Source organism: Rousettus aegyptiacus, unplaced genomic scaffold (assembly GCF_014176215.1).
Source record: "Rousettus aegyptiacus isolate mRouAeg1 unplaced genomic scaffold, mRouAeg1.p scaffold_m13_p_6, whole genome shotgun sequence".
Taxonomy (NCBI): Eukaryota; Metazoa; Chordata; class Mammalia; order Chiroptera; family Pteropodidae; genus Rousettus; species Rousettus aegyptiacus.
In genome coordinates this window covers 90793037-90820616 of record NW_023416309.1, presented here as the reverse complement: position 1 = coordinate 90820616, position 27580 = coordinate 90793037, and the positions used below count along the sequence as shown (strand labels likewise).

Below are 27580 nucleotides of genomic sequence, written 5' to 3'. Positions count from 1 at the left end.
AATAAATAAGTATTTGTATATTCTCTAGCTATTCCAAATTGAAAGTTAGTCCTTCCCCTATGCTCAACATTAACATATTGTAGAAATGACCCCACATCTACTCCATTTATTAAATTATGTTGTCACTTTACGTTCCCACAAAGGATGTCTCTTAGCTACTCACATAGACTGAAAGCTCATGGAGGGCAAAGCTTTGTATGTCTTTGTATCCCTATAATCCCTACTAGTGGCCTTACCTATTGGAAATATGCAAGTAATGATTATGCACTGATATGGTCCTGATTTTCCAAAAGTGAACCCCTAGATTCTCTAATTCTCAATCCACCATCTTTGCTTTATTTCTAGGTCTGGCCTCACTGATCTTCTCCAGAGGGTTTATTTGTATGGTTCAATCCACCTCTCTTACTGGCCATCTTTGAGTGCTACATTTATCAGGGACAGTGGGTCTTGGCAGGCAGACAAGAAACACAATCTGTAGACAGAGCCACCGCAAGCCAATCTTGCCAGTACAATTCCTGCAGTTTGCTGACAGTCATATGGTTGTTTTCCAAGCCTCTAATATGGAATACCATAGAGCCTTTCAGAAGGAGTAGTTGAGGATTGGGGGCCTCTGGCTGTTTTCCCTCCATTTTTTTTCTCTGGGAGGTCATGTGCCTGACATTTGACTCTAAAATGATTCAGGATGCCAGAGCTGTCACATAAAGAATGGTCTAGCCAAAGAGTGAAGTTTTGGATTGAACTGGTGTGAATGCTTCAACAAATCTTCTGAAGACCATCCAAAGCCACACATAAATAATGAATTTGGAATGGCAACAAGAATGCATGGGATGTGGCCTTCTGAATCAGCCATATAGTGTTCTTGGAGTGGTGGGCTATTTTGGATAAAGGACTATTTGAAAAAACATTTATCAGGGTGTGGTGGGGGAAAAGCTTTCTTTGAGTAAATGAATGGTTCCAGTGCAGTTTGTATTCCATACAAATCTCCATCCCTGTGCTGTGATATCTGCTTAGGTGTGGAAGTATTTAATGTCCACAAATCCATGAACTGTTTCACACCAAAAAAGCTCTGATATTTTTACCAGAAAAGCATTACCAATCCCACGGCACACTCCCCCATTCTTTATGACCAGGTGTTGCTGGGTCCTATTTTATGATCTCAGACGGTTTCACGAAAGTCACAGAAGAAGCTACATAGATGCTGATATGATAACTCTATCAAGTAGATGGAAATGACAAGTTGAACACATCCTTACTGGATTGTCTCCCAAAGTTTATGTCAAGGTTAGCAATTGACCAACTTCACTCTATGAGATGTAGATCATTCCTCTGGCCCAATAGGAGATACTTTTGGAAGCACATAACCTTTATAAACCAGTAATAGGCTCAAAGGACACTGCATAAAAACTTTACTCATCTGTCCCTTATACCTAAAGAGTTAGCCCGCCTGTAGACAGAATGAAATTAAGACCCTAGAAAATTCTAGCCCTAACAACAGATAGTCACACCTCAGGAAGGGTCTCCATCTTTCAGGTTTTCCACTTGTCCATCTTTGCCTTTATTTCCCAGTGCTGAAGGCTTAACTCCTTAAGAATCAAGATGGTCCCAAATGGCATGTTCTTCCAGATTTTTACATATGGATGAGGGCTATTTGGCTTTAACATGCCTTATCCAGTTTGTTTTTCACTGTAGTATATCTGCTTTTTCAGATTCTGCATAATCTGTCTCCTGTTTACCTCTCCATCATGAAGTTGCACCCCCTCCACCCCATTCACCCCATTCACACAAACTCCTTGAGATTTCCCAATTCAACACGTTTTTTTTGTTTTGTTTTGTTTTGTTTTGTTTTGTTTTGTGATTGGTCAGCCCAGAGACAGGGTCTGATCACCAGTCCTGGAATGCATTTGGATGTTGAGACAGATGACACTCACTAAGAATATGAACGAACATGTAGTTGGTATAACAAGCTAGGATTTGCAGGAAGAAAGGGGGAAATACAGAAGTCCTATAATGAGAAGGAAAGCAAGGGAGGTTAGGATGTAGGACCAAGATGAGAGTCTCCTTGCACAGTGGGCTAGGGATGTGCTATTTCTAATTCCAGCCAGAGTGCTTATGCACACTGGTTTTTCTTGTCATGGCACACATGTAGTAATGATGAGGAGGGATAAGTGATGAGAGGACCTAGGGAGCCCATCAACATTCAAGTGCCAAAAAAGGCGTCATTCCCATAGGATACTTTGAAACCTCTAAACCTTCACACAAGCAGCTCTTCCTGTAGGCCCATTCCAACCTCCTCTGAAACTCCCCTAGAGAATCACCTGTTCTAAAAACAGTCCCTGACTCACCCCAGGTGCATTAGATGATTCTTCTCTCTGTTTCATTAATGTTCTGTGCTTACCTCTATTTTTATAGCACTTAGCACATTTGGTCTTTGTAGCAAATTGAATTGCATCCCCAAAAAGATATGTCCGTGTCAACTCACATACTGATGAACATGACCTTACGTGGAAATAGGGTCTTTGCAGATGTAGTTGAGGATCCAGGGATGAGGTCATCCTGGATTTAGCATGGGCCCAAATCCAGTGGATTTGGAAAGAAGAGGGGATTTGAAATAGAGACACAGCAGGAAGGTCATGTGAAGACAGAGGCAGTGAACAAGGTGATACAACTACAGCCAAGAACACCACGCATTTCCCGTAGCCACCAGAAGATAGGAGAGAGAGAGGAATGGATTCTCTTTCAGAGTCTCCAGAAGGAAACAAATTTACTGATGCCTGAATTTCAGACTTCTGGCCTCCAGAACTGTGAGAACAAATTTCTGTTGTTTTAAGTCACCTAGTTTGTGATAATTTGCTACAGCAACCCTAGGAAAGTAATATTTTTATAATTGCATATCTGGATTTTTATCATTATAAGAGCTGTGAGCTCCTGGGAGACAGAGTTAGTGGTCATCTTTAGTTCCTTACATGCTGGCACAGTGCCTGGCACAAATGGAGGAACACTGCAATGTTTTCTGAAAAAAACTACTGAGCCCAAATCAACTGAATGCAGAAAGAAAGAGCCCCTAGAATTAGCTTTGCAGCAGGAGGATTTCCACTGAATCTGCTAGCTATGGAAAGATCACAAAGGGCTTGGTCTCCACGTAAGGAGTCAAGGATGCAACATCATTTGCACTTTAGTTTAGGCTGTTTTTAAATTTTTTTGCCTGCAGGTGGATTTCTAGAACTATTGGACAGTAGCAAGAGTCCCTGTGCCAATCGGCACAGGCACCAAAGTGCCTTGGCACGCATCCAAACTTTCTCGGCGGGTCCATGTTAATCTAGAAGATGGACAAGTAGCCTAGACACTCTGATTTAAACCATATGCCCTCCGGGGAGTCCCTGGAATGAGGGTTCCAATGGTGCAAATAATCTGTTGTTTGGTTTGGGTACTTTCTTCTCCAGTTGAGCAAAGAGATGATTTTTTTTTCCTCAGGAGGAGGTGAGTGAGCGAGGATGAAAATATTTACTTAGAGACCACCTAGGCCAGGTCTGAAAACTCCTGAGCCAGGTGGGAAACTTCAGCCCAGTGAGAGTTCTCTGTTTTTGTTAAAGAAAAAGAAATTGCAGATGGACAGCTCAGGAGCATTGAAGCAGACGTCTGAGGCACGAATCCCTGAAGCAGACCCAGTGACCACTGCCCTTTCGTGCTTTTCCATCGCCTCATTTTACAGATGACAAACAGCCCGGCCACTTGTTTAAAGCTCAGGGTTTTCTTTTTCCTCCTTCTTCTCTCTTACTCTTTTTTTTTCTAAAAGCCGCAAGAGTGTTAGGCGATTTTTCCCTCACTGCCTGGAGAACATTTATTACAGATGCTTAATCTTTCCCCTCTCCTTGGGGCAGCTCAGGCCCTCGGACCTAGGAGCTGAATCTTTGCCTTGGCAGAAACACTGCCCACACGTAAAGGGTTGGTGCTTTTATTCCGGCCTGTTCTACAAGGCAGACATGGGTGCAGAACTAGCACAGAATGTCTACTGAGCAGGCAACAGAATTAAATTAGAAACCATGGAATGGGTCCAAGAGAATGAAGGATCCCTCCCTGCCTTCCAGAAGATTCTACACACACATGCAAACACACGTACAAAAGGAGTTGAAAGCAAATAACTTTTTGCTAGCAGATGTACAAAACTTGCACTTCTCATTTTTCAGAGAATCTTCACATCCATGACATTATTTTATATTCATGAAATTCTTCGAATATAAGGCAGGTGGTATGGCTTTCATTTTCTGTATATGGAAATAGAGAGGTTATATGAATGGACCAAGATCATACAACTTATTTTTGTCAAGGTGAGACCAAAATCCCATCCCTCTTTCCACTTCTGGTACTTTTTACCTTACAAAGAGCAGCTAACTTCATTTGGTCCTTTCTCTTTGCCAGGTCCTGTTCTAAACACTTTGCCTGTATTATCTCATTGAATCCTCACAAGGGCCCTCTAAAGGAGGGAGGCTTATTACTCCTAGCTTAGAGATCAAGAAACTGAGACTTGGCCAGGTGACACAGCTAGTTAGTATTGAAACCAGATTCCTAAACCAAGTCTGTCTAACTCAGAAACTCTTCTTTGTAACTCTTAAATTAAAAATTTTAAGATCCCTTTTCCTGAGAGGATAAAGTAAAACAGTAGTTAGCATCAGAAAAGCTTGATCAAAGAACTCTCCTAGAGGATATAAACTTTGAGTTCACTTAAGAAATGGGAAGAGAATGAGAGGCAACACGTCACACAGTTACAATAGGCGAGGCTCTTTGGATGAGCCACTAACGTGATGCTCCCTACACGAATAGCATTGTTCTCCTAATTTTGAGAGAAATTGGGTATCCTGCTCCCAGTCCCACAGGGAGGACCCTGAGGGAGTTAAGGTTCACATTCAGGTCTGTTTGACCTCAGACTATTCACACGCCTCCACTCTGCTATGCCTGATGGCACTATGACAGTGGAGGGTGACGACAGTTCATGCTTTATGTGAAATCCATAAGGTTGGGCACGATCCATTTGTTTACAGGAGACTTGCAAGGACTTTCTTAGATGGAAGCTACATGTCTGTGTTGGAGAACATAGGTAACATAAGCTCAAATGTTCAAGGGACAAAATTTCTGGAACTTAATAGAAATGTTTTTATTTTCTCTCTTGATAAACTTTAAAAAATTGAACTACGGTAGAACACATAGAACTGTACAAATTTTTATAATTTATTTAGCTTGCTTCAGATTATTTTGACATATCTGTCATGTTACTGACAGATGCAAACACCTTCTTACTTCCTCCTTCTAATGCTGTATTTATGGAGAGTAATCTTAATGACCGCTCCCATGTACTTACAATGATATACCTTACTTTAGCTTATATGATTCTCTTGACTGTACAAGGTAGGTATTATTTATCCCAATTTTAAGATGAGGTAACTGAAGTCAAGTGAAGTTATGTAATTTGTTCAGATCATACAGGGAACAAATGGCAAAGTCAAGATGTAAACTTGGGTCTGTGTGATTCCAAAATTCATTCTCTTTCCATTGCCTGAAAGTAACTGGATAGGTTCTACGTGGAGGCAGTGATGAAAAAACAGTCTTTTAAGGTCATGTTTGGGTATTTTAATTTAAGATAATAAATAATGGGGATGGGGATACAGGATGGAAATTATGCTGTGGGCAGGTGGGGAGAGACTGAAAGCAAGAAAAACCTTCTTTGGAGGCCATTGAGTAGCAATAGGGATTTGGAATGTGAGCACCTAGATAAGGATGGTGTTTGTGGAAATACGAAATGGTGTCTCAGGACCAGTCAACTTTGTAGAAAAATAATTGGTGAGCTTTGAGTAACAACCAAAGGGAAAGAAAGAATTGAAAGGGACAATGAAGACACATATTGGGGAGATATGGTCACAGTATCATAACCATGAGAAAGAAGGAGATTTTTGACAAAAAAGGATTCAAAAGGCAGGGGTGGTCTTCTTCTCAAGGGTAAGCAAGGAAAGCTAGAGGCAGGGCAGCCATTGTAAGTAGTTGGGCCACATATGGTAACACCGATGTCTCTACAGGTGTTCATGGGTGAAGAAAGGTCTTCCTCAGAGAAGGGGACTTCACCATTGCCAGCCCCCTCCCAGATACAAAGCTTTGAATTTATGCTGGCTAAGAGCTGGGGAAAAGCAGGTTTGAGACCACTGAGAAAAAGAACCTGTGCTGAGTCATGCGTGTGTCTACACCTGGCACGGCATCCTACTCGCCATGGTGACACTCCCTCGTTTCACACCTACGCGAGTCCAACTTCCCAGTGCTATAGGAGGCTTAGGGAAGTCCACCACTGGAGGTGTCCAGCTCCCAGAGTTGGGTGGGAACACTGTTGAATCCCATTGCCAGTTCAAACAAAGCCACACCTCCTGAGGAGTTATGTCTCCCATTATTTTGTTTTCCATTCATTTATATCCAATCACTGTAGCACCTTCTGTTTCACTGAGTAGCACGTTCAGACCATTTATAATTCTACCCTCTACCCTGTGATAGTTTTGCATGAGTTTTGTGGTCTGGGTTATTGATGACAACTGTATACCCATGCCTGCAGATGCCTATGCACACACTCTGGAAAGTTCCATATAGGGCAGAGTCATAGAGCGGCAGCTCATGACCTAATTATGACTCACCAATATATTTTGCTTCCCCTACACAATGTTCGTTAACATTTTAAATCAACATTCTTAAATTGGGGACTTTCGTACATCTTAAATTGGAAAGATTTCCACATTTCCAGATTCTCTTTAAAAATTAAAAAGCTCTTCCACATGTAAGCATCTAGAGCTAAGCTACTACTGTTCCCTTTACACATAGCATTTTGTCTCTATTTTAGCACAGTCTCCACCACTCCCTGTTGCCTGATACAAGCCTACCACCCTCATTTACCTCACTTATCTGGCCCCTATTGGCTTTCAACTTTGAGATCCAATGTATAGTAATGGTATCGGCTGAAATAGAAGTTAGCTCATGCTCAGAAAGTATGAATATACTTAAGTGGTAGGTACAGCTAAATTCTAATTCCTTCCCCTTTCCTTTATGTTTTCTCACTATACTCTCTCCCCAAAATGCACAGCCCCTCATGATGAATGCTGAACATCAAGATATCACCCTTTCCTTCCAGTAAAGCATAATATAATCCCAAGTTAGCCTCCTTCTACCAAAACCCTCATTCCACAATGCCTTACTCATAGCTCCCTGGCACAAGCAAAGCGGTCTCACAAGTGATTTGGGGGCATCACCAGTGACATTGCCATCACTTGAGTCACATTTTAGCAGAGGAAAATGCAAGAGAAAGTATGAGGCAAAATGAAATAACTTCCCAGAGCATTTTAGAAAGGAGGCGAGACACTGGGAAAGCAAATGGAGTTTCTAAGGCAAAGTTGGGAAGGGCAGGTCGTAGGAAGCCTGGACTTGAGAGTGGACTTGAGAGTTTACAGCAATGGATAGATGTGGCATGTCCAGATGGAATGATCAGCCTGGAGAGATCACTCTGGAGCACGAGGGAGATATGCTGGAGGAGAGAAGGACCTGAGGTTGGGAGACAGCTCAGGAAGGCATCGTTGGGTGTTTCTAGGCCTGTTGTCTAGTCCCATCTCAGCTCACTCGGTATGCAACTCTGGGCCTCAGTCTTCATCTGTGACCTTCAGGTGACCTGAAGGCATTAGTCCTCTATTATCACTCTCTTTGACATCTAGCACTTCTTACCTGTTTCCATCATGAAGGTGAAGTGAGGGCAGGACCCTGCTCCTTTGGTTGGAACCTTCCCCAGGTTGACAAGTTAGTGCTGTCAGACAGGCAAAATATGTACAGTGTCAACATTCCGTAGAGAGAGTGAGGGGGAAACCTGGACCCACATATCCCAAACTGATAAGAATGTCCAAAACGCAGTTTTTGTGGTTATGCACCAGTTCTAACTTGTGCGTTTTGATAATGAATTTTGATGGATTTAGATTAGTGTTTTTGTAAAAGAGAAGTAGCATTATAGAGTGTGGAAAGTGTCATGATGGGAAACACTAGGTAATGTGCACTAACCTAGGGTTTCTTTAAAGGAGACAGGCTAAAAAAAGCCCAGGGTATTGACAAGAAGAAATAAGCATGGACCCTGCAAGTCTAATTAGGCCCTTTTGCAGCTTAGGGCTCCTGGAATTTTATAGCCACAATCTGACAGACAAAACCACTGAGAGAGCTAGCTGGATTTTGTCCATTAAATAAATGCATTACTCTGTTACTCTCAGCTACATTTACTAAAATAAGCTTAAGTAATATTTAAGGACCAAGTCCTTTATCTTACATAGATCTTAAACTTATCAGAGTAAACAGATACATCTTCAACATCTCATGAATCTTCCCTGGGGCCTAATAGAGTTGACACTCAATAAAACACTTGCAAATGAACTCATTGATCTTCAATTCTTGAGTATATATATCATGCATCTACTACGTAATAGTCATCTTATTAGATTGTTAAGAGACAAAAAAGGAATGAAGCATGGCGCCTTTCCTTGCAGGGAGAGGGCCATCCCTATGATCACACAGACACTAATGACCAAATAAGTCAGTAGATAAGTATTATGAGGAGGATCCTTAAAAAGTGCTATGGAAGCGGGACATAAGAGTAAGGGATAAAAGGGTAAAAGATAAAAGGAAGAAGCCAGAGCACCATTTATTTGGGGGGATAGTGATGGGAAGTTCCTGGAGCAACTGATGTCAGAAGTGAGCCTTAGAAGATGAGTAATGCAAAAATCTCACCCTTTTGCAGGAAAATGTGTGTGTGTGTGTGTGTGTGTGTGTGTGTGTAAATTTTTCTTGGTACTTTAATGTAACTCAGTGTGAACAATCTCACCTCTTGTGTCATCCAGACCAGGTACAGAGGTAACCAGTCACAGTTTCTCTTTTTTTGCCATTTTCTCCTACTGTACAGCTGCATTTGGATAAAGAATTCCTTTGAATTTTCTATTTTAATGAGGCAATTAGATATCATGATCAAAGGTAGTGGGCTCTGGGCTACAGTCTCTCCTCTGCTGCCATTCAGCCATGGGTCCACAGGTAAGCCACGTCCTCTGAGCCTCAGCTGCTCTGTCTGTCAAGAATCCTACCTTCCATCCTCCCACTGTGCTGCAAAGACAAAGTACTGGAAACAAGTTGTCCTTCAACAACCATTTAGACAGCAAGTGTTTCATCGAGCATCTACACTGTGCCAGGCACTAAGCTAGGAGTTGAGACCTGTTCTACCTTTGACAAATGGGTTTAAAAATAAGCATGCACACAACGTGTCTGCTTTGGCATGTTCCCTAAGAGAATTTATTCTGAAAAGAAAAGTTAGCCCCAGCCCCTAAAATGCAGGGTAAATGAAAGCATTCTTGACGATCAAAATGATAGCATCTTCTCCCTGCCAGGCCCCACCAGACTTCTAGGAAACAGCTCCTCAACCAATCCAGTCGCCAGAATAACCCAGCGTCAACCACAGCGTCAACCAGGCATATTAACTAAATCATTGTTTATCTAATTAGTGTTCATCATCCACTGAAGGGAGCCAAGACACACGCCCTCTCAACCTTACCATCTCTCAGTCTCCCTCTCTCTGCCCTGTTCACTATTCCGAGATATAAATTGGAATCCAATTCCTAGGGACAAAAGCCAACTTGAATCTGATCACAGCCTTATCAATGAACTAACTCCCATCCCACCAGACATTCCCTAAGGTCTTATTTTTCATCATTTCTTTCATTCTTTCAAAGTGATTTCTTGGTGTACGAAGCGTGTGCGGCATTTCCCCTCCCTCTAGCTCTGGACCCTGCACTGCAATTTGGCCACTCCTGGAGCCAGGCCGTGGGAGAGGCGGCCATTCTTAGCCTCCCTGGACAAAGCAAGGGTTCCCTTGGCAACGGGAACTGTGTGGAGGTTCAGAGAAGGGGTTTCCCTCCACCCCCCAGGTTCTCTTTCAACTCAAGAGCTCACCCCCGTGTCTCTCATGGAGGCGTCTCCTCTAACCAGGGTAGGAAAACAACAGTTCTGAATATCTGGTAATTGGTGTTTGAAGACAATTGTCTTGCATGCAACAGGCAGGAAAATGTGGGGAGAGTGGGTGAGTGAACCCGGGCTCGAGCTGGTGAGCGTCCGGGCTCAGGCGGAGGGAAAGCTGGTTTCATTTCTGTACACAGGCAAGTCCTGGTGTCAGTAGTTTGAGACTGAAAAGTATATATTTATCTTTTGGGAGGTGGGAGAATAGGGCAAGATGGAAGGAAAGAGGCTTCTGCAGGCAAGTTTTTACCTCGTTTTCTGGTTTCTTTATTATCCTTGGCTTTTTACTTATATAAACACAAGGAAATCAGGAATTGCTTGTTTCCGTGTTAATGTCAACCCGATTTCTGCCAGTGTGGGCGCCCAGTGCTTGCTCTCTCTCTCTTCCCCACCCCCCCTTCCCTTTCATTTTTTGGGGGCTTTATCGTTGTGATCATAGAGAAGAAAAATTTGTAAACATTCATAATGTCCAGAGTGAACTTTTCTTGTAGGAGGTCATCTCCGAATGTCTGAGCCAAGGTTAGTCACAGTTGGAACTGATTGACACGTCCTCCTACTGATCCTGTGGGTTGTGTGGGTATTCAAATCCCTGTCACTAACCCGGATTGGTCCAGAAGACCTCAAATGTGCCTTAGGTTGATGGAGGGAATGTTTATTATTGATTGGATTAATAGTAATCAAAACTTTCTAACATAATGCAGAGGTTTATTGAAGTCTGGACAGATGGAAAGGTAGGGAATACTGAGTGAGAGAAACAATTCAACTCTTTCTTTTCACCCCAGGACTTCAGAGTAAATGAGAGCTGTGCTGAAAGTCTTCTGGAGAGGGACCCTCCAGCTCGGGGTCTTTGAGAGAAGCACAGATATAGGCAAGTAAGGGATTAAAGGAAGAAACCAGAGTACCATTTATTTTTCCTTTGCTTTTCTTTTCTCTACCTGTCTTTCTCCCTTCCTCCTCCTCCTCCTCCTTTCTCTCTCTCTGAGAAGATGCTTTAAGACTCTCTTTGTGGTTAAGCTGATTAATACATTCACCTATTATTCAGTATTTCAATACCAAAAAAAAGTCTTATTTTTTCATTCTGTGTTCAAACTTTCAGTAAACTCTTTGGGGATAGGGACACTACTATTTTCATTGTTGCACCCCAGATTCTAACCAATCACAGGGCTAGGCACATTCGGGACACTCCATCAATGTTTGTAGAATTGAATTGATTCTTTGATGAGCAGCCTAGACTGTTATTGGCTTTTACCCTTTGTAGCATGGAGGGTGGAACTAAGACCAGTCTTGTCATCAGGAGACAGGCTTTAGACTGGGTATGACATTAATCAGCAGTGGGACATTGGCCAACATATTTCAGTTCTATGACCCTCCGTTTCTACATCCATCAATGACAGGGTTTGGATGAGAATGCGGTTTCTTCACTGAAAGTACTTATATGAAATTTTGTTCATGCTTCCCTCAAGCCTGGAAAGAAGAGGCTTTGGGGAGGGGTGCAGTCTGGTCAGGAACAGCCCCTGCAGAGAAGGATGGTGTAGATGGTAGAAGAGGTAGAGCAGGAACTTGCTCATATCAGAAGCTGGGAAACTCTGGACCCTCTGACTTTCGGAGTTGTGAGACTCATCATTCCTAGTGTGGCACCACTTCTCCTATACAGTGCACTTTCTAAGGTTGAGAGAAAGTAATACCCTGATCTCTCCTGATAGAAGCAAGCAAACTATCCTTCCAGCAGGGGATCTGGGAGACAAGCCTTCTCACTGCTGAATGATTTGAATCACAACCCTCAGAGTGGTGAGCGACTGATCCTAAGCCAGTCACACAGTGTTGCTTTATTCTACTATATTCTTTCATTTATTCAATAATCAACAGATAGTTATTGAAAGCCTACCAAGTCAGGCATCCTTTATCAGTGAGCAAGACAAATTCTTTGTCCTCACAATCCAAGAAAGAATAATAAGACAAAAAGACAGAGAAACATGATTATTGCCTAGTATGATAAGTGCTGCAAAGAAACTGAAGCGCTCAGGAAAGTCCTCTTTGAAGAGGTAACATTTAAGTTGAGGCGTCAAGCAAGGGAATGAGCCATTCTGATACTGAGAGAACAGCATTCCAGGTTGGAGAACCACAAGTTCAAAGATCTTGATGTGGGAGTCTGCTTGACATGTTTAAGACAAAGCAAGGGGCCTGGGGCTAGAACAGAGTAAGTGAAGCAGAGAGACGTCAGAAGGGTTGGAGTGAGATAGCTCAGATCATCGGGGCCTCATAAGCCATGCTAAGGACTTTGGGTCTACATAATTCTGCTCGCTTAATTAGAATGGCTTTACTCTGCCCCAAAATGTTACGAGAAACCATTGGACAGATTTTTACATGAAAGTGATAATATCTGATCACTCTAGCAACTATGTAGAGAATAACACCAGAGATAATACCTGCAGAATGGTTACGGAGAGAGATGGAAAACAAAGCGGCCTACATGGGAAGCCATATGATGTGTGGGAAAATTGGGTGCGGTTGGATGGACCTGGATTTGAATTCTGACCGGTGACTTTATCCCTTTTGTAACTTGGGCAAGCTATTTAACATCCTTGATCTCTATTTCCTCACCTATTAAAGAGGGATCATATTACTTGCCTTGATGAGTGGTGATGATGAAAGGAGAGTACGCATGTTATCTCACAGCAGATGTTCAAAATGATGGTCATTATTGCTAAAAAAAAAAAAAAAAAAAAAAAAAAAAATTCCCTGGCCTTTGCACTGCTCCCCACCAATGAGCAAGACAACCGAAGATGTCAGGCATGTGGCCAGTCTCACGCATTTCTCTCTCTAGGGCATACTTCTTTTGGAAGGAGTAGAGGTGGCAAAGGAAGAAGCGAGGTGACTTGCCCCAAGTGATACAGCTCATTAAGATCAGGGCTGTGAGTGGGAGACCAGGTTCTTTATTCCTGCCCACTATTCTTCCTTCTATACCAGGGTCAGTAAACTGTGGCTCCATAGGCCAGATCCAGCTTGCTCCGTTTTTCTAAATAACATTTCATTGGAACACAGCTGTGCTTGTTCATTTACATACTAACTATGGCTGCTTTAGTGCCAGGATGGCAGAGTTGAGTAGTTGCAGCAAAGCTCGTGTGGCCTACAAATGCTAAAATATTTACTCACTGGCTCTTTATGAAGTTTGCTGGTTCTGGTTCCACACCATTCAGCTCCCGTAACTGGAATGGCTTGCTGTAGTTGGTTTACTATAGTCCCCAACTAGGATGGGGATCCCTTCTCCAGGTCTCCAAAACAACAGGACTGAGAGATTTTCTTGGGATGCACAGTCCTGTTGGAATAATGCAGCAAGTGACCTCAGCCTCCTGGGAGCCAGCAGAGGTGCACTGGTCACAAAAGGAGGACAGGAAAGGGAGAGGATGAGGACTCTGGCCAAAGAGCCTCGGATGGGGAGAAAAGGAATACTAAATCCTTGCCTTCAGCTATTTCTAAAACTAAGGTAAAAAAGGAAACTTAAGGGCTCAAGATACAGGCAGATGTAGCAGCTTTATCTGACCATCTCAGTTTGATGTGCACTGATGATTGGTTCTGTTTGGGAGATATCTGCCAGACTCCATCACCTTATGCCCCTGGGTGACCATCACTGAGATACAATGCTTCCTTATTCTTAAACATCAAGCTCAAATTCTCTTGGGCCTATCTGGAGGCTCCTTTTTCTCTCTCAAGACTACAGAGAAGTGGGTAGGGACTATGATGTCTTGCTAGGGACTATTTCTTTGCCTGGTACTCAGGAAGGCCATAGATTGGCTTCATTCTTTGTGATCTCAGTGTTCCCACTAATGCATTTAAGTAGGTCCTTCTTCTAAGGCTCCACTGCTATAAACCTACTGTGTATTCAGTCCCAACACGTGATCATTGACCTATTTCAAGATTTTAATCTTGTGTCTGAGTGCACATTTGTAAGTGTAACCCTATAGGTCAGAAAGCAATGTCAGCTTCACTTGATTGGACGTATGGAATTCGAGCTTGAGCTTTATCCTCCGGACTCTGGGTTTCAGACTTCAGTCTGTTGCCGTCAGCAGTGGAAACTGGGTTACACAGTTCTTCAACTCCAGGTAATATAAATACAGTACCATGTATTTCTTGGCACTCTTAACTTTCCAACCAGCCTACACAGAGAACACCCCAGCTTTTTGGAATGCTGAATAATTCACCAGACCCATCGGCCATGCTGTTTCAAAGCTCAGTAGGCTCCTTCCACTGATCCAATGAACAGATGTGCTAACTTTTCACTTGCTCAAAATGCTTCAGCCATTCAAACACCAGAGACTCAGGGGTTGAATCAGCCATGCAGTATCTTGACACCCTTACTAATTCAGAGATCAGGCAACTCCCCCACACAAGCACCTCAGGAGTTATCTTGCCTAATTCCTAGAAGCATTTTAATAACTGTGATATCAAGTAGCATGATAGCTCAATTTCAACATGGGCATGCCCTGCCCACCCATGACATTTTAAGGGAAAAAGGGAAACTTTCTTAGGCTCGGTCAACTATTCTTTCTCTTTGTCTTCTTCCATACTGGTGCTTAGATGATGTTAGGGCCTTTGCAGAAATGATTAATGAAACTATAACGAAACCCTGCAAATCCAAAACAGTGCTGGCTGGTAGCAGGGCTAGTAGTCTTCATTAAGCACTGGGGGTTCCAGGCAAAATAAAACCAGAACGGCTCCTACCTTCTTGGTGCTTACCATTGAAATAAGAAACTACTGACGTGAATTGAGGAAACTGACTTACAGAGGTAAAGACAGACAACTAAATAGCACATGGAGAGGACAGGAATGTCACCGAAGGAGCCCATGCTAAAAATAAATGATTTTTTACAAGTGTGGTTAACTTTACTTACCGAGACTTAAAATTATAAAATACAGCATACATTCCCCCCACCCCTGAAATAAAAGCTTTGAGAAAGTTTGATCTCATAAAAAAGCTACAGAAAAGTATCTGTGAAAGCTTTTAAAATTATGACCATATTTCAAGTATGATAATCATCAGGAATATTGAATGCGATCAGAAGTAAACTGATATGGAATGACTTTATTTAAAACGATTTCGTCATTTGTATTGCCGCATCAAAAAGATTCCCTAGCACTCTTCTCTATGGAAACTACTATCATCTAGGAGTAATCTAGTCCCCCCATTCTCCCCCCCCAAAAAAAAAATGAAAAAGAAAAAGAGAGGAGAAAAATATGCTAATTTTGTTGGTTTCTGTCTAGCGTGACAATTTTTCTGTCTCCCAAGTGAACGTAATAATTTATTTTGTTTTCAATCTATAGCCAGAAAAATGGCATTCAGTGCTAAGTATGACATTTTGTGTTGTGTTTAGTTGGGATTAGAACCAGCTGATTGACTGAACCAGCTAAGATGATGCCCTTATGAATCAGCTTTTGAGATACAGCGATCTAATGTTCATAATTTAGAATTGGGCATCTGTCACACAGCCCTGCCCTGTCTCTAGTTTTATTTCAGCATATCACAGTTGACCTGAGCAGATGGTGCTTCTGCGAGTTCTCAACATTTCTTCAACCACTCTTAAATAAATATGAGATTTATAGCATTATCTTTGTCTAGCAAGCATTTATACCCCCAGATATAATTTTGTTCCATTTTATATAATGTTGACACCGCTGGGTGTTTCTGCACAATGTGATTAAAGCTATTAGTGCGTGAGAGCGTCCCTTGACGTGAGTTCTCCCGAACCTCCCTCTTTCCAAGACACACACATTAATAATACTTTAGCACCTACTGGTTTTCTTAGTGTTTTTCTTGAACATTGTCAATCTTGTAGTCTGATGAAAAGCTTTTGCATTTGGGGTCTGGGTTGTATTTTTGTTTGTTGTACAAAAATGTGGAAGCACAGAAAGAAATGCGGGGGTGGGGGGGGGGGTTCTTGGCCTCTCGGCGTGTTGTCCGAGCAAGAATGGTGACGGAATAAAAATGTTAAATTATGAGATATAAACTGAGGACCAGGGGGAGAGGAATAATTAGAAGATTTGGCCAGAGGAGGGGGGGGCAGGGTGGGAGGGAAGGGCAAAGAGTAGGGAGGGGTGGGCCATCTGGTGTTAATCTCCTGCTGTGTGTTTGCTGAGCAAAATAGTCAGGGTACTTTGTCAAGGTACAGTCTGCTTTTGCAGACACAGATGGAGCAAAAGGGAGATTAATACATGTGGTTCTAACCACCTTTCATATCTTTACAGCTAAACATTATTTATAGAAATCAATTAGTCCTCTGTCTCTGCAATTTTATTATGAGGCTCTGTCCAAGTTTCTGGCAAGCTCTTTAAGACGATGATTGATGGTAAACTTTCAGAATGAATAAAAAATGAACCCTCCCTGAGGAATTGGTGTAGTGGAGAGAAAGGTAAATGATAAAAATTACAAACTCCAAGTCACTACGAAACTATTGTAGGATCAGTGTGGTCCTTGTTACACTATTTTTCCTTGAAGATGTCTTTCCTCTGTCTTTCTCTTTCTTTCTCTCCCATTTTCTTCTCTCCTCTCTCCCTCCCTCCCTCTCTCTCTCTCACTCTTTCTCTCTCTCACAAGCAGCTGCCTGTTTGCTATGGAAACTTTAGGAAAGTTTGATGCCTACAACTTGAACTTGTGGGAAAGTAAAGGTTTATTCATTTGCCAAGCTAGTAAATGCCACTTTGATTACTGATACTCATATGAGATAAAGAATCCCAGGGAATAAAAAGTGAAACATAGCTCTCATGTTTTGTCTACTGGAAACTTTTATAAGAGATGGGAGCTGCCGATTGGCCTCCATTAAATGAGTCGAGGAGCCAAAAAGTAAGTACAACATCCCACTGCAATGAATTCCATGGAAGATGCACACGGATTTATTCTGAAACTCTAGTCTTGGTAGTGTGCTGTCAATGCTCACACCCCAGGCTTAGATATGAGACAGTTATGATGTCTTGGATACGAGGAAGGAATTATCAGATTAAACGAAGTGCTAAAGCCCCGGAGGACATCAGACGGCGGCACATGGCGCACACATTCCAACTGCAGCCCCTGGCATCTCGGGGTGATACTGTCCTGTTTCATTAACTGTTTTGAGGGGCTAAGGGGGTTCTTTTGACCTCTAATGGTTGAATGGTGGCAAAAGGCAAATGGCGTTAGAGGCATTCGTGAGCCACTTGAAGGACAATGAAGGGAAGTTTCTCAGCCTCAGTTTCCACCTCTGTAAAATGAGGATTATAACAGTAACTGCCTCAGAAGTTTGCTGGGAGAATTAAACGCGATCGGGCATTAAAGTATATCGTATGGTGTGAACCCAACAAATACTCCTTAGCTGGCAAATTGTCAGGATTAAGAGGATTCAGAATGACTTTTCTCATTTTCTTAAAATTCAGTAATCAATATAGAGCTTTGTTAACCACTAATTATATTTGATGTGAACCTTTGTAGACAGTAGGTACTAAATAAATACTTTCTAATTTAAAATTCCTTATGTTTAGATGGGATTTTCCACTTAATTTGAGCAGCTGATGTGAATGTATGTACACTCTATATAGATGCAATTTGATAATATGTGTAATATCTAACTTCAATAATTCCCTGCATTACACAGAACATCTTCAGGCTTCTAACTTAATGCAATCACCTAACACAATATCTGACACATAGTGTGTTCTTAGGAAACATTTACTGAACAATGAATGAACGAATAAAACCAGCACAGGAGAATAAAAGAGAACTAAGCAAGGAAAGGGTTTTAAATAAAAAGTTTATTAACCTTTCTTTTCTATTTTAATAGAAAAAAATTGCATGAACTGAATTAGAAGAATAATTGCTTGCAAACCTTAGAAATGAATGTTCCTAAGTTGAGATAAAGGAATTTATTAAAAGATGTGAGGCCGTTCTCAGATTCCATGAGAATGCTAAGTCCAAATGCAAAACTGCAGGATTCAGGCCGCAGCACTGTTCTGTGCAGTGGACACTATTTAGCAGTCTCACTGGTCAGCACCATGAATAAGCTTCTATCATTATTTTCATCTTTGCTTCACTTAAGAGTCAAAGTCCCAGGAAAGAATCCTATTGGCCTAACTTAAGTCACAGGTCCACCTCACTCCCAGCTGTAGGGTGGGGGTCTTATTTGCAGTTCCACCAAGAGTACATAAAATGACGAGAAGTCCTTCTAAAGGAAGTCGGGATGCTGCGACCAAAGTAAAAAGGAACAGATGGCAGAAAATAAATGTTTGCGTTCTAAACTTACTATTATCTAGATACAATAAATATGTGTGTTGTTATCAGTGTCCTAGGTTTGCCATAACAGAGTAGACCAAATGGCTTCAACAACAGAAATTCACTGTCTCGCAGTTCTGGAGGCTAGAGGTCCAAGATCAGGCTGCTGGCAGGGTCGTTCCTTTTGAGGGCTGTGAGGGAAGTATCTGTTCCAATTTTCTCTCCTTGGTTTGCAGGTGGTCATCTTCTCCCTGTGTCTTCACACTGCCTTCCCACTGCACATGTCTGCGTCCAAATTTCCTCCTCTTAAAAGGAAACCAGTCATCTCTGATGACCTTGTGACCTCATTTTAATTTGATTACCTCTTTGAACACCTTATCTCCAAATACAAGTGCATTCTAAAGTACTGAGAGTTAGGGAGTTAGGACTTCAATGTAGGAATTTGACAATTTAGCCCATAACTGCATGCTATACACATGCTAATTTATTGAATTAATCAAATGAGTGGATGTATCAATGGACAAATACCACTGTGTTTATAGCATGTTTTAGTGAAAACGATGTAATTATGCATCAGGCTCTACAGAGATCTTTGATGTTCCAAATTTGCTGGTTCAACTAATCAGAAGAGAGATAAAAAGGTTTTCTGCCCTCCATTAATTTTCTTTTAAAAGTATTTTTGATCCTTAACTATAGAGCTGCTATTAGGTACCTCTGTAATCCCATAAACATATCTTTAGGACAAAAGTTTAAAGTGGCATTATAATATTGAATTATAATTAGCTTTCTAATATTGAAAAACTAAGGGCTTTTTGGGGCGGGGGGATATTGACAAACAAGAACTGGTAACCATTTTGTATCTGGGATGCCAATTTTCCCTATAAAAAATTTCTGAAATTTTTCTAAGAGCAGAGCCAAGCAGAAATGACTCAATATTACCTCCACTACACATACAGATTTTCTCTTTGACTCTGGCCACTGTTTAGACTTGATGCTGCCCAACCTTGAGCAATACATGAAGTAAATAATATCCAGGTAGTGATGCAGAAAGCCCTGGCTGGATCCTAGCCTATTTAACTTTCTCCCTAAAGCTGTCAACTCTCAGAGTTTATGATCCCATGATTCACATTTTCTTAACACACATAGTTGTGATCTTCCATGACCAATGTCCACTTTTGCTAGACTCATCCTCCATACCTGTTTCCTTGGAAATATGTACTCCACTGACCAAGGAACTAAGAGGTAGTTTGTTCCTGAAAGTTTAGAGGTAGTTCATACTGTTTACATCTTTGTAGGAGTGAGATGGCATTGCAGTGCCGTGAGGCCTGGATGTTGATGAGACTTTGTCTGGCCCGCTTTGCCTAAGCATCTGCCTGCCTTCTTCACTTCCAGTGCCTTTGGTGAACATGAAGCCACTGGACTTAGAAGGGAAGCCAAACGAACAAATAAGCTGCATGATCGAAGGCACTAACTTCTATCTCTAAAGAGAAAACCATCTAGAAATTTAAAACAGCTTTTGTTGATTATTCTTTACCCAGCATATATAAGCATAATGTGATGTTTTGTGGGGTATATGTGTGCTGGTGTTTCTACACATAATCACGGAACCATCATCAGTAGCTGGCATGACTTTGGTGTAAATGTATTCCTCCACATGTATCAAACAGTAAAAATTGGATTCCAAGTTTTCTCCACCAACATCTTTTTATTCCCCTCCACTACTCTCTCTGCTCACTCTGCTTTCCCACCCTCTGTGCCTTGCATCTGCTGCTCCTTCCTCCTGGAAAGACCGCCAATGTGCCTCACCCGCTTAGAAACCCTGATAACTTCTGATCATGTTTTGAATCTCAGCTCAGATGGCAGATCCTCTGGGAATCCTTCTCTGCCCACTTTCCTGCTTCTTGGACTCAGATGCCTCTCCTCAACATCCCATAGTACCCTGTCCATCTGCACTGAATCTGTTCTTATGCTGTATCATAATTCATAATTCATAGTGGACTTATCTGTTTCTACCCAAACCGTGAGCTCCTTATGGATGGGGACTGTGTACATCAGTTCACTTATTCTCCAGCCCCTAGTATGGTACCTGACACATGATAAATGTTTAATGGTTAGACAAATGAGTGAATGAACAAGTGAATTATTAAATGAAAAAGAACAATCGAAGACATAGCTTTCTTAATATTAACAATCTGAAAGTTCTAAATGCTTCTTTATTTGAAAGTAATACCAAAGTCCCTTTAATATGTACCAATGCCCCAGCCCCCCAGATTCCAAATTGAAAATAGTCTGTGATCCCCAAGTTGTACTTGGGATCTCATATTGCAAAGGTTAGCCCATTTCTCAGGATAATACATCAATTTACTTCTCAATAAAAATCTGTTCTGTCAGTTAAAAATACTCAATGGTGGTAGCTATTGCACAAGCCACAGTGGAAAATAAATCCAGTATGGACTGCCAAAATTATAGCCTGCTAAGAAGAAATGGCAATATACATAATATGTTCATTATTTTGGTGTAGTGAAAAGTACACTGGACTTAGAGCCAAAAGACAGAGGTTCAAACTTGGTCTTCACCGTTTGCTAGTTGGGTGGCACTTGGCAGTTAGTTAATATTTCTGAGCCAACCTGACTTGATTTTCATCAAATGAAATGGGGTTCACTCAAACTGCCTTATGAACTTTAAGTTCTGTATCACATGATGGAATGAAAATATATATTGCTCGAGTACCTACTATGCACTTTTTATTCTGTTTAAACATTTTAAAGATAAGTAAACCTAAAGGCAGAGTTCCCCCAAAGTCACGTGGTATTTGTTTCTTTCTATTCCATTGCGTATTATCAAGTTTATGGCTTGTTTCTTTCTATTCCATTGCATATTATCAAGTTTATGGCTTAACAATAACAAATACTTTTTTAGAAAATATTCCAAAATTACCCAGAAAGTGAGCGTTCGTGACATTGTCGTTATTATGTAGACTGTTATTCTGTATTATGTAGACTGCTATTATATAGACCACTCACTATTCTAAGCAGGATTTTATTTCAATGAGATAGGGTGTTTCCTGTCTCATCTCCTTGTGGAGTGAAGTAGATTTGCCAAAAAGATACAAATGAGTGTTGCCTTGGTAACGTGTTTTACATACCCAAACTTTTCAGAGTCCTACTGGAATCTATACAGTGCCCGTGCCAGCAGCCAGCTCCACATGCCCTTTTGTTGCCTCTGAATCAGCTGTGTGGGACACTTGGCGTCATATAGCCCAAACATTCAGGTTTTGGACTCATTTTTTTAATTTTCATATGGGTATTTGGCACTCAGAGAAACAGCTAACTTCAGCCTGGAATACAGTATCCAAGGATTGTTTAAACATGGGATTAGTCTGGCTTTCTCTGGGGAAATGTTCTTTTCAACATCACTTTCTAGAACAGCGGTCTGATCCTGTTTATGAACAGTATCGTCACTATTGTTAATAACAACAAGAATTCTTTATCCTCTGTTGTAATCATACTCATCCCTCCTTTTTCCCTCCATTGCCCTAATTCGGGCTCTATTTCACGATTGCTAATTCTTCTTCGGAATTCTAACTCTTTCCTTACCTCTGCCTTTCACATGTCAATTGGCCAAGCACACATTCACATTTATTTCAGTGCAATGCTGAAAAACGTGCAGAGCTTCCCTTTCACCTACGTAAGAAATCAGATACATCAAGTCTTTCAGAATCTGATTCCTAGTGTGGAGAAAAAAAGCACAGGAAAAAAAATCGGGCAGTCTTTGTTCTAGTTCCGATTGTGCTGGGATCGAGCTTTGTGACCCTGGGTCATACGTCTCTTGAATGTGAGATGCAGTGATTGGACAAGATCAGAGCTGCCGGATGAGTGGCATTTGGGCGCCATTTTTTCCCATAGTGCCCTTGGAATTCATCTTTTACTAATCCTTGGCTTCCCCCCCCCCCCCCCCCCCCCCCGAGCACTAATGAGCCTCAGAATCATCCATGCAGTCACTTGCAGTAGATCAGAGTTAACCCTTGAGATCAAAGTCCATTGGCTTCCCTGGATGGGACGATCTCTGAGATTGCTTTCTGCTCTAAAAGTTCACAGTTCTGCAGTCTCCTTTTTATCTTACTCACTCCATGCTCACAACGCAAAGGCCATGTTGTGGCCAAAAATATTTTGAACACTTTTTTTCAAATGCATTTGGAACATTCTAGGCTTCTGGAAAGCCCTTTCATGTCACAGTCTTCAGTCAAAACCCTACCCATCCTACAACCCTCAATGAGCTCCACTCTTTCACGAAACCTTTGCCAGTAACTCTAGCTGGTAGTGATCATGCCCTCCACTCTTGAATTCCCATAACCAGTTTTTCACTCAATTATAAGAATATATTGAGGACAAATGGTATACCACCTGTCTGACCTTTTTGACTTCTGTATTTTGTGTAGCTCTTTTAGCCCTCTGCTAAGCTATAAACTCCTGTAATTTAAAAACAGACAATCTGTGTTCAAATTCTAGTTCTACTAGTTAGGTGTTGTGAGTCCATAGGTAAATCATTGAACCTAATTCTTGGACCGCCTCTACTGCATACCCAGCAGCTAACACAGTGCTTGGCACGTCCTGGAAAACCAATAATTATTTGTTTAACAGAAGGAAGAAAGGAAGGAGCAGACATATAGAGAGACATTTACTACCTGATGAGCTTAGTGAATTGAATGAGCTTAGAGTTAAATATAGTATTTATATATAAATATATTTATAAATGTATAAATTTATATAATACATTCTATTACATAATATATAATATATTATATTATTTATATAATACATTATATTATATATAATACATATTATATAATATATAATACATTATATTATATATAATACATATTATATAATATATAATACATTATATTATATAATACATATTATATATAAATATGTATTAGAGCATGTATATTCTAGTTTAACTAATATACATATATATTCTCATTTAACTCATATATCTACATACACACATATACACACAAAATATTTTACATACAAAAATTTTGAAAACTTTGACTCAAATATTAAAAACATAATAAAAACATGTAAGTTATCATTATCAGTAATAATAGATAAAACATTTATTGAGTGCCAGTTCTATGACAAGAATTTCACCTAATTTGGAAGCCAGCATGGTGTGGTAAAGTAGTGTAAGCTTTGGAGCCCAACTAAAGCTGTGTTCATAGACTTACTCTTCCACTTTTGGTGAGTTCAGGTGAGTCACCTAACTCCTCCATATCTTCTATATTAGGATAAACTACAATATGGTGCAGTAACAATTCCAAAGTCTCTAAGTTTCTTTCTCTCTTGTGCTATATATCCATTGCAGACAAACAAGAAACTTTGCTCCATAAAGTCATTCAGGGACCCAAGGGGATGGAGGCTATACCATCTTGCAGCCATGTCACCTGAAACACATGGAATTCTCAGTGTGATAAGGGAAGAGACTGGATGTTCTTACACTAGCAATTAATACCCAACACAGAAGTGGCCTATGTGATGTCTAGCCACAGACCCAACCTCAGTGGGAAGTGTAGCCTTCTGTGAACTCAGAAAGAGGGTGATCCAGACATTGGTGATCGTTAGAAATGTCTGATGAAGATAATAATGACTATTTTGTAGGACTCTTGGGAGAATTAAATGTAACAGCCTCAGCAAGCATATAGGACAAGCCTCAGCAATTGTTAGTGCCTTTCCCCTTTGTTCCCTTATGAACTGGGACAAGTTGTATATGTGCTGTTATTCCTTTTCCACATCAAAATCAAGTCTTTGCACATACTGCTAAAGAAATATTTGCTACATAACTTTACTAAAAAATTTGCAGTTATTTTTCATAGGAAATGTATTTTTGTGATTATAGAGTAATAATCGATAACAAGACCAACTTAACATTTTTGGATAATTGTTATATTTAGAACATACAGAGGCATCAAAGCACTTGCTTTTGTTTTCCTTATTTCGTTTTTGTTTGGAGTTTTTTGTTTGTTTCTTTACAAACACTTTCAGAATTCATAAAACTTATTAATAAGCTAATATTTCATTATTACTATTACGAGGCATCTTGTCAGCATGATGATATTGGTTTTATACCAGCATCAATTTCTCTCTTCTTCCTTTCCAAAAAAGATCCAGACTTGGTTCACTAATCTTCTTCATTATCTTGTAACCAGGCAGCTGGGTCAAAATGTCCCCACACCAGCTCCAGAGGAGGGCCTGAGTCATTCAAAGGATGATGCCTCCTTTCGCATGGCTGGCACAGGAAGGAGTTTTTAACCCTCACTTGCCCCATGAAACAAGGGGAGAAGTATGCTGTGTGTCTTGTGGGGAAGGTTTTCTCACTCTTGAGAGAAAGAGAGAGAGGACGACAGAGAGTGGTGCTGCCTCTTTTTCCTGTGGTTGGTTGAATGTGACTCAGGGCTGAGGAGCAGAGAGATACAAAGATGAATCCGTCAGCCTTGGAGCTTGCTCCCTCTGTTTTGTGAGATAATAAACTGCTTATTTTTTAAAGCTAATTTGAATCAATGTATTTAATTACTTCCAGCCGAAAATATCCTAACTGAAACTAATACCATTATATATTAAGATTTACTCATTTATTAAACTAATAAGTACTGAGAGCCCACTGGGCTGGGGGTTTGGGAAATAATGGTGAAAATGTGAAAAACAACAGCCACCCTCATGGAGCTTATAGGACAGAAGGGGAGACAACATTCTCCAAAAGTCTGCCCCCTGTAGTTTGCTTTGTGTCCATAAATGACAGCACAGTCTTCCGGCGGGTGTGTCTGGAAATCTCGGAGTCATCTTGGACTCTTCTTATATTTTTTATCCAGTCTTTCAGCAAATGCATGTGGCCACACCCTCAAAATCTACTCAGAGTTAATCTGCTTCTCATGTTCTCTTCACTGTGACCCTCCTGGTCCAAGTTACTGTCGTTTCTCTAATGATTAACTGCAAACTACTTCTCTATTTGTGTATAAATCACAATCATCTGTCCTACTAGCCAGAGCTACTTCTGTAGGGGGACAGAGGTTGGAGAGGTTAAGGAGTTAATGGGTAAAAGGAGGTAGCAGGCTGCAGACAATTGTTTCTAGATTTTTCGCTGTGAAGAAAAATAAATAGATGGTTACTTTTGTGGGATGGTGATCTCAAGGGAGTCTTATTTGGTTTTTGTTTTAATAGGGTAACAACAGAGCCTGCTTCAATATTACAGGGAGTGATCCAGGAGAAAGGGTCGGGGGTGGGTTGGATATGCAAGAGGAAGTGTAAATAAGTAATGGCTCTTGAGGAGAAGCAATGGGACAACATGTGGTGGCCTGGCCTTGTATCAGGGGAGGGTCATGCTTTCCTTTGTGAAAGAGCAGGGTAAGGGAGTTTTGTGGACCTGGCGGGAGAAAAGAGTTTCTCTTTGCAAGTTTCTCATTTCTTTATGAAGCATGAGGTAGCACATCCACCAAGAGTGAGGAGGAAAAAGATAGAAGGTTGTGGGATGAGCAGGAGATTTGAGAAGAGCAGAAAGGTGAAATGATCATTGACTAGAGTGGCAGAGCAGGCTTCCTGGAGATCCCTGGAGCCACTACCAAGCCACGCTGAGGACTCAGCTTGAGGATGATCATCACAAATGCATGGCGAGAGGAGCCACCCTTTGGTCCCTGCCCCGGTGGCAGGTGTGTGTCTTGTTGGCAGCCTTAGTGGTGACCCCTGAAGATGCTTCTGCTGGGAGGCAGCAGCAGAGCAGGCTGTACCCTGAGGCAGTCCTCAGTAATTCTTAGGGAGTCAGCTGATGGATTTTGGTCAATCTAATGATCTATTAGGAAGCTTAGAGTGCAGGGACTATGTTAATAAGAGAAAGACCCCAGTCAGGCCAATCTGGAAAATCCATGTAGATTGACGTCAGCCGTGCTAGGAGACAAAACCTTTCAGGCCCCCACCCTGGCTCCTGAGAGTTTGCCCCTATTTTGAGACTCTGAAATTTGTGCTCCTTCTTTGCTCCAGCTTGAAAAACTAAAATGGAAGTATCTTTAAAAATGATCTTGCAAGTCGAAGAAAATAATGATTAGTGAAAGTGCTCATTCATTCACTCAACTAACATCTGTGGAACTCCTACTATATTCCAGGGACCGCCAAGTATTCCAAGAGGCGTAAGACAGGCTCCCTGTTCATACAAGGCCACCTGCCCAGAGGGGGAGAGAAATACGTAAGAAATTTATCACCAGTACAGATACAGAAGGAGCTATAGGAGCTATAAGAACATAGAGGAGCAAGTGACAAAGTCTGCAGGAGGCAGACAGGATGTTAGAGCTGGGTGGGCCATTAACAGACAGAAGGATTTGTATAAGACCAGTCTTAATGAGATGTCCTAGAACATCATAATGTCCCCATATTTATATCTCTAGTTTCCTGCCCCATCACCACCACATACCCATCCCTGTTTCCTCATGTCGATATAACCTCCCGGAAATCGGAATAGCTTCTTAACTAATCCTCTGTGGCTGGAAGGGAATGGAGAGTAGGAGGAGTTCCTGGGAACCAAGTGCTGTGAGGGCTGGACCCCAAGAAACAGATTCCGAGGAGCAAGAAGTTCACTCAGAGTCTCTGAAATGCCCTTAGTGAGAACTGGCCTCTGGGGCTTCGCTGTGAGATCTCCATTTGAAAACAGAAATACCTCAAGGCATAGTCTTACGTCCTTCTCCCGTGGCCTTTGTATTTGCTCTCTTTTTGGGTGGGAGTGAAAGACTAGAGTTAGAGAAACTGGGATGATTAATTTTGATTCATGCCAGGGAAGAGCCATGTGCAGACAGAATCCTGTCTCGAGTATTACTTAGCCCAGTGGACGACGGGCCAGGAGCCTGGTTTTTCCTCTGACCTAAGCAGCACCTCGTACCCTACTAGGGCCCTCTGCAAACCAACCGTCTTGTAACAGCAGTGGTTAGAAGGGCGATGCGGTGAGCAGCCAGTGGCACTGCAGGAAGTTGTGTTGTTTATCCCCACACTAACTCTCCATTTGTGTGTAAATGAATTGCATGATTCATTTTCCATAAACAGCGCTGGTGAACAAAAGGGGAAAAAATCCAAAGGCTGGAAACTGCCAAGGAAAAGTTATTTTCTTCATTTCGGCCTCCCTCTGAGAACAGACCAAGTCTCTGAAACAAGAGATTGTCCACAACTGAGTCACATCACCCCAAGTCTGGGTTTTCACACGGACCCATTAAGATCGTCCAGGCACAGATGCCAGCATGGATGAGAAGACAGGAAA

At 41.4% G+C, this 27580-nt stretch overlaps 1 protein-coding gene across 3 annotated transcripts in view; it reads left to right on the top strand.

Moving 5' to 3' along the window:
* The window catches only part of ANKFN1 (ankyrin repeat and fibronectin type III domain containing 1), a 527248-nt gene that overhangs the window by 239419 nt on the left and 260249 nt on the right, over window positions 1–27580 (top strand). Inside the window, exon 1 of one of the 3 annotated variants that reach the window (XM_036222288.1) lies at window positions 9920–10030. The exons of the other annotated variants lie outside the window; for them this stretch is intronic. Coding sequence (XP_036078181.1) covers window positions 10007–10030 — 24 coding nt within the window. The 5' untranslated portion in view covers window positions 9920–10006. Of the gene's footprint in view, window positions 1–9919; window positions 10031–27580 lie in introns of those variants that run through there. 3 annotated transcript variants of the gene reach the window in all.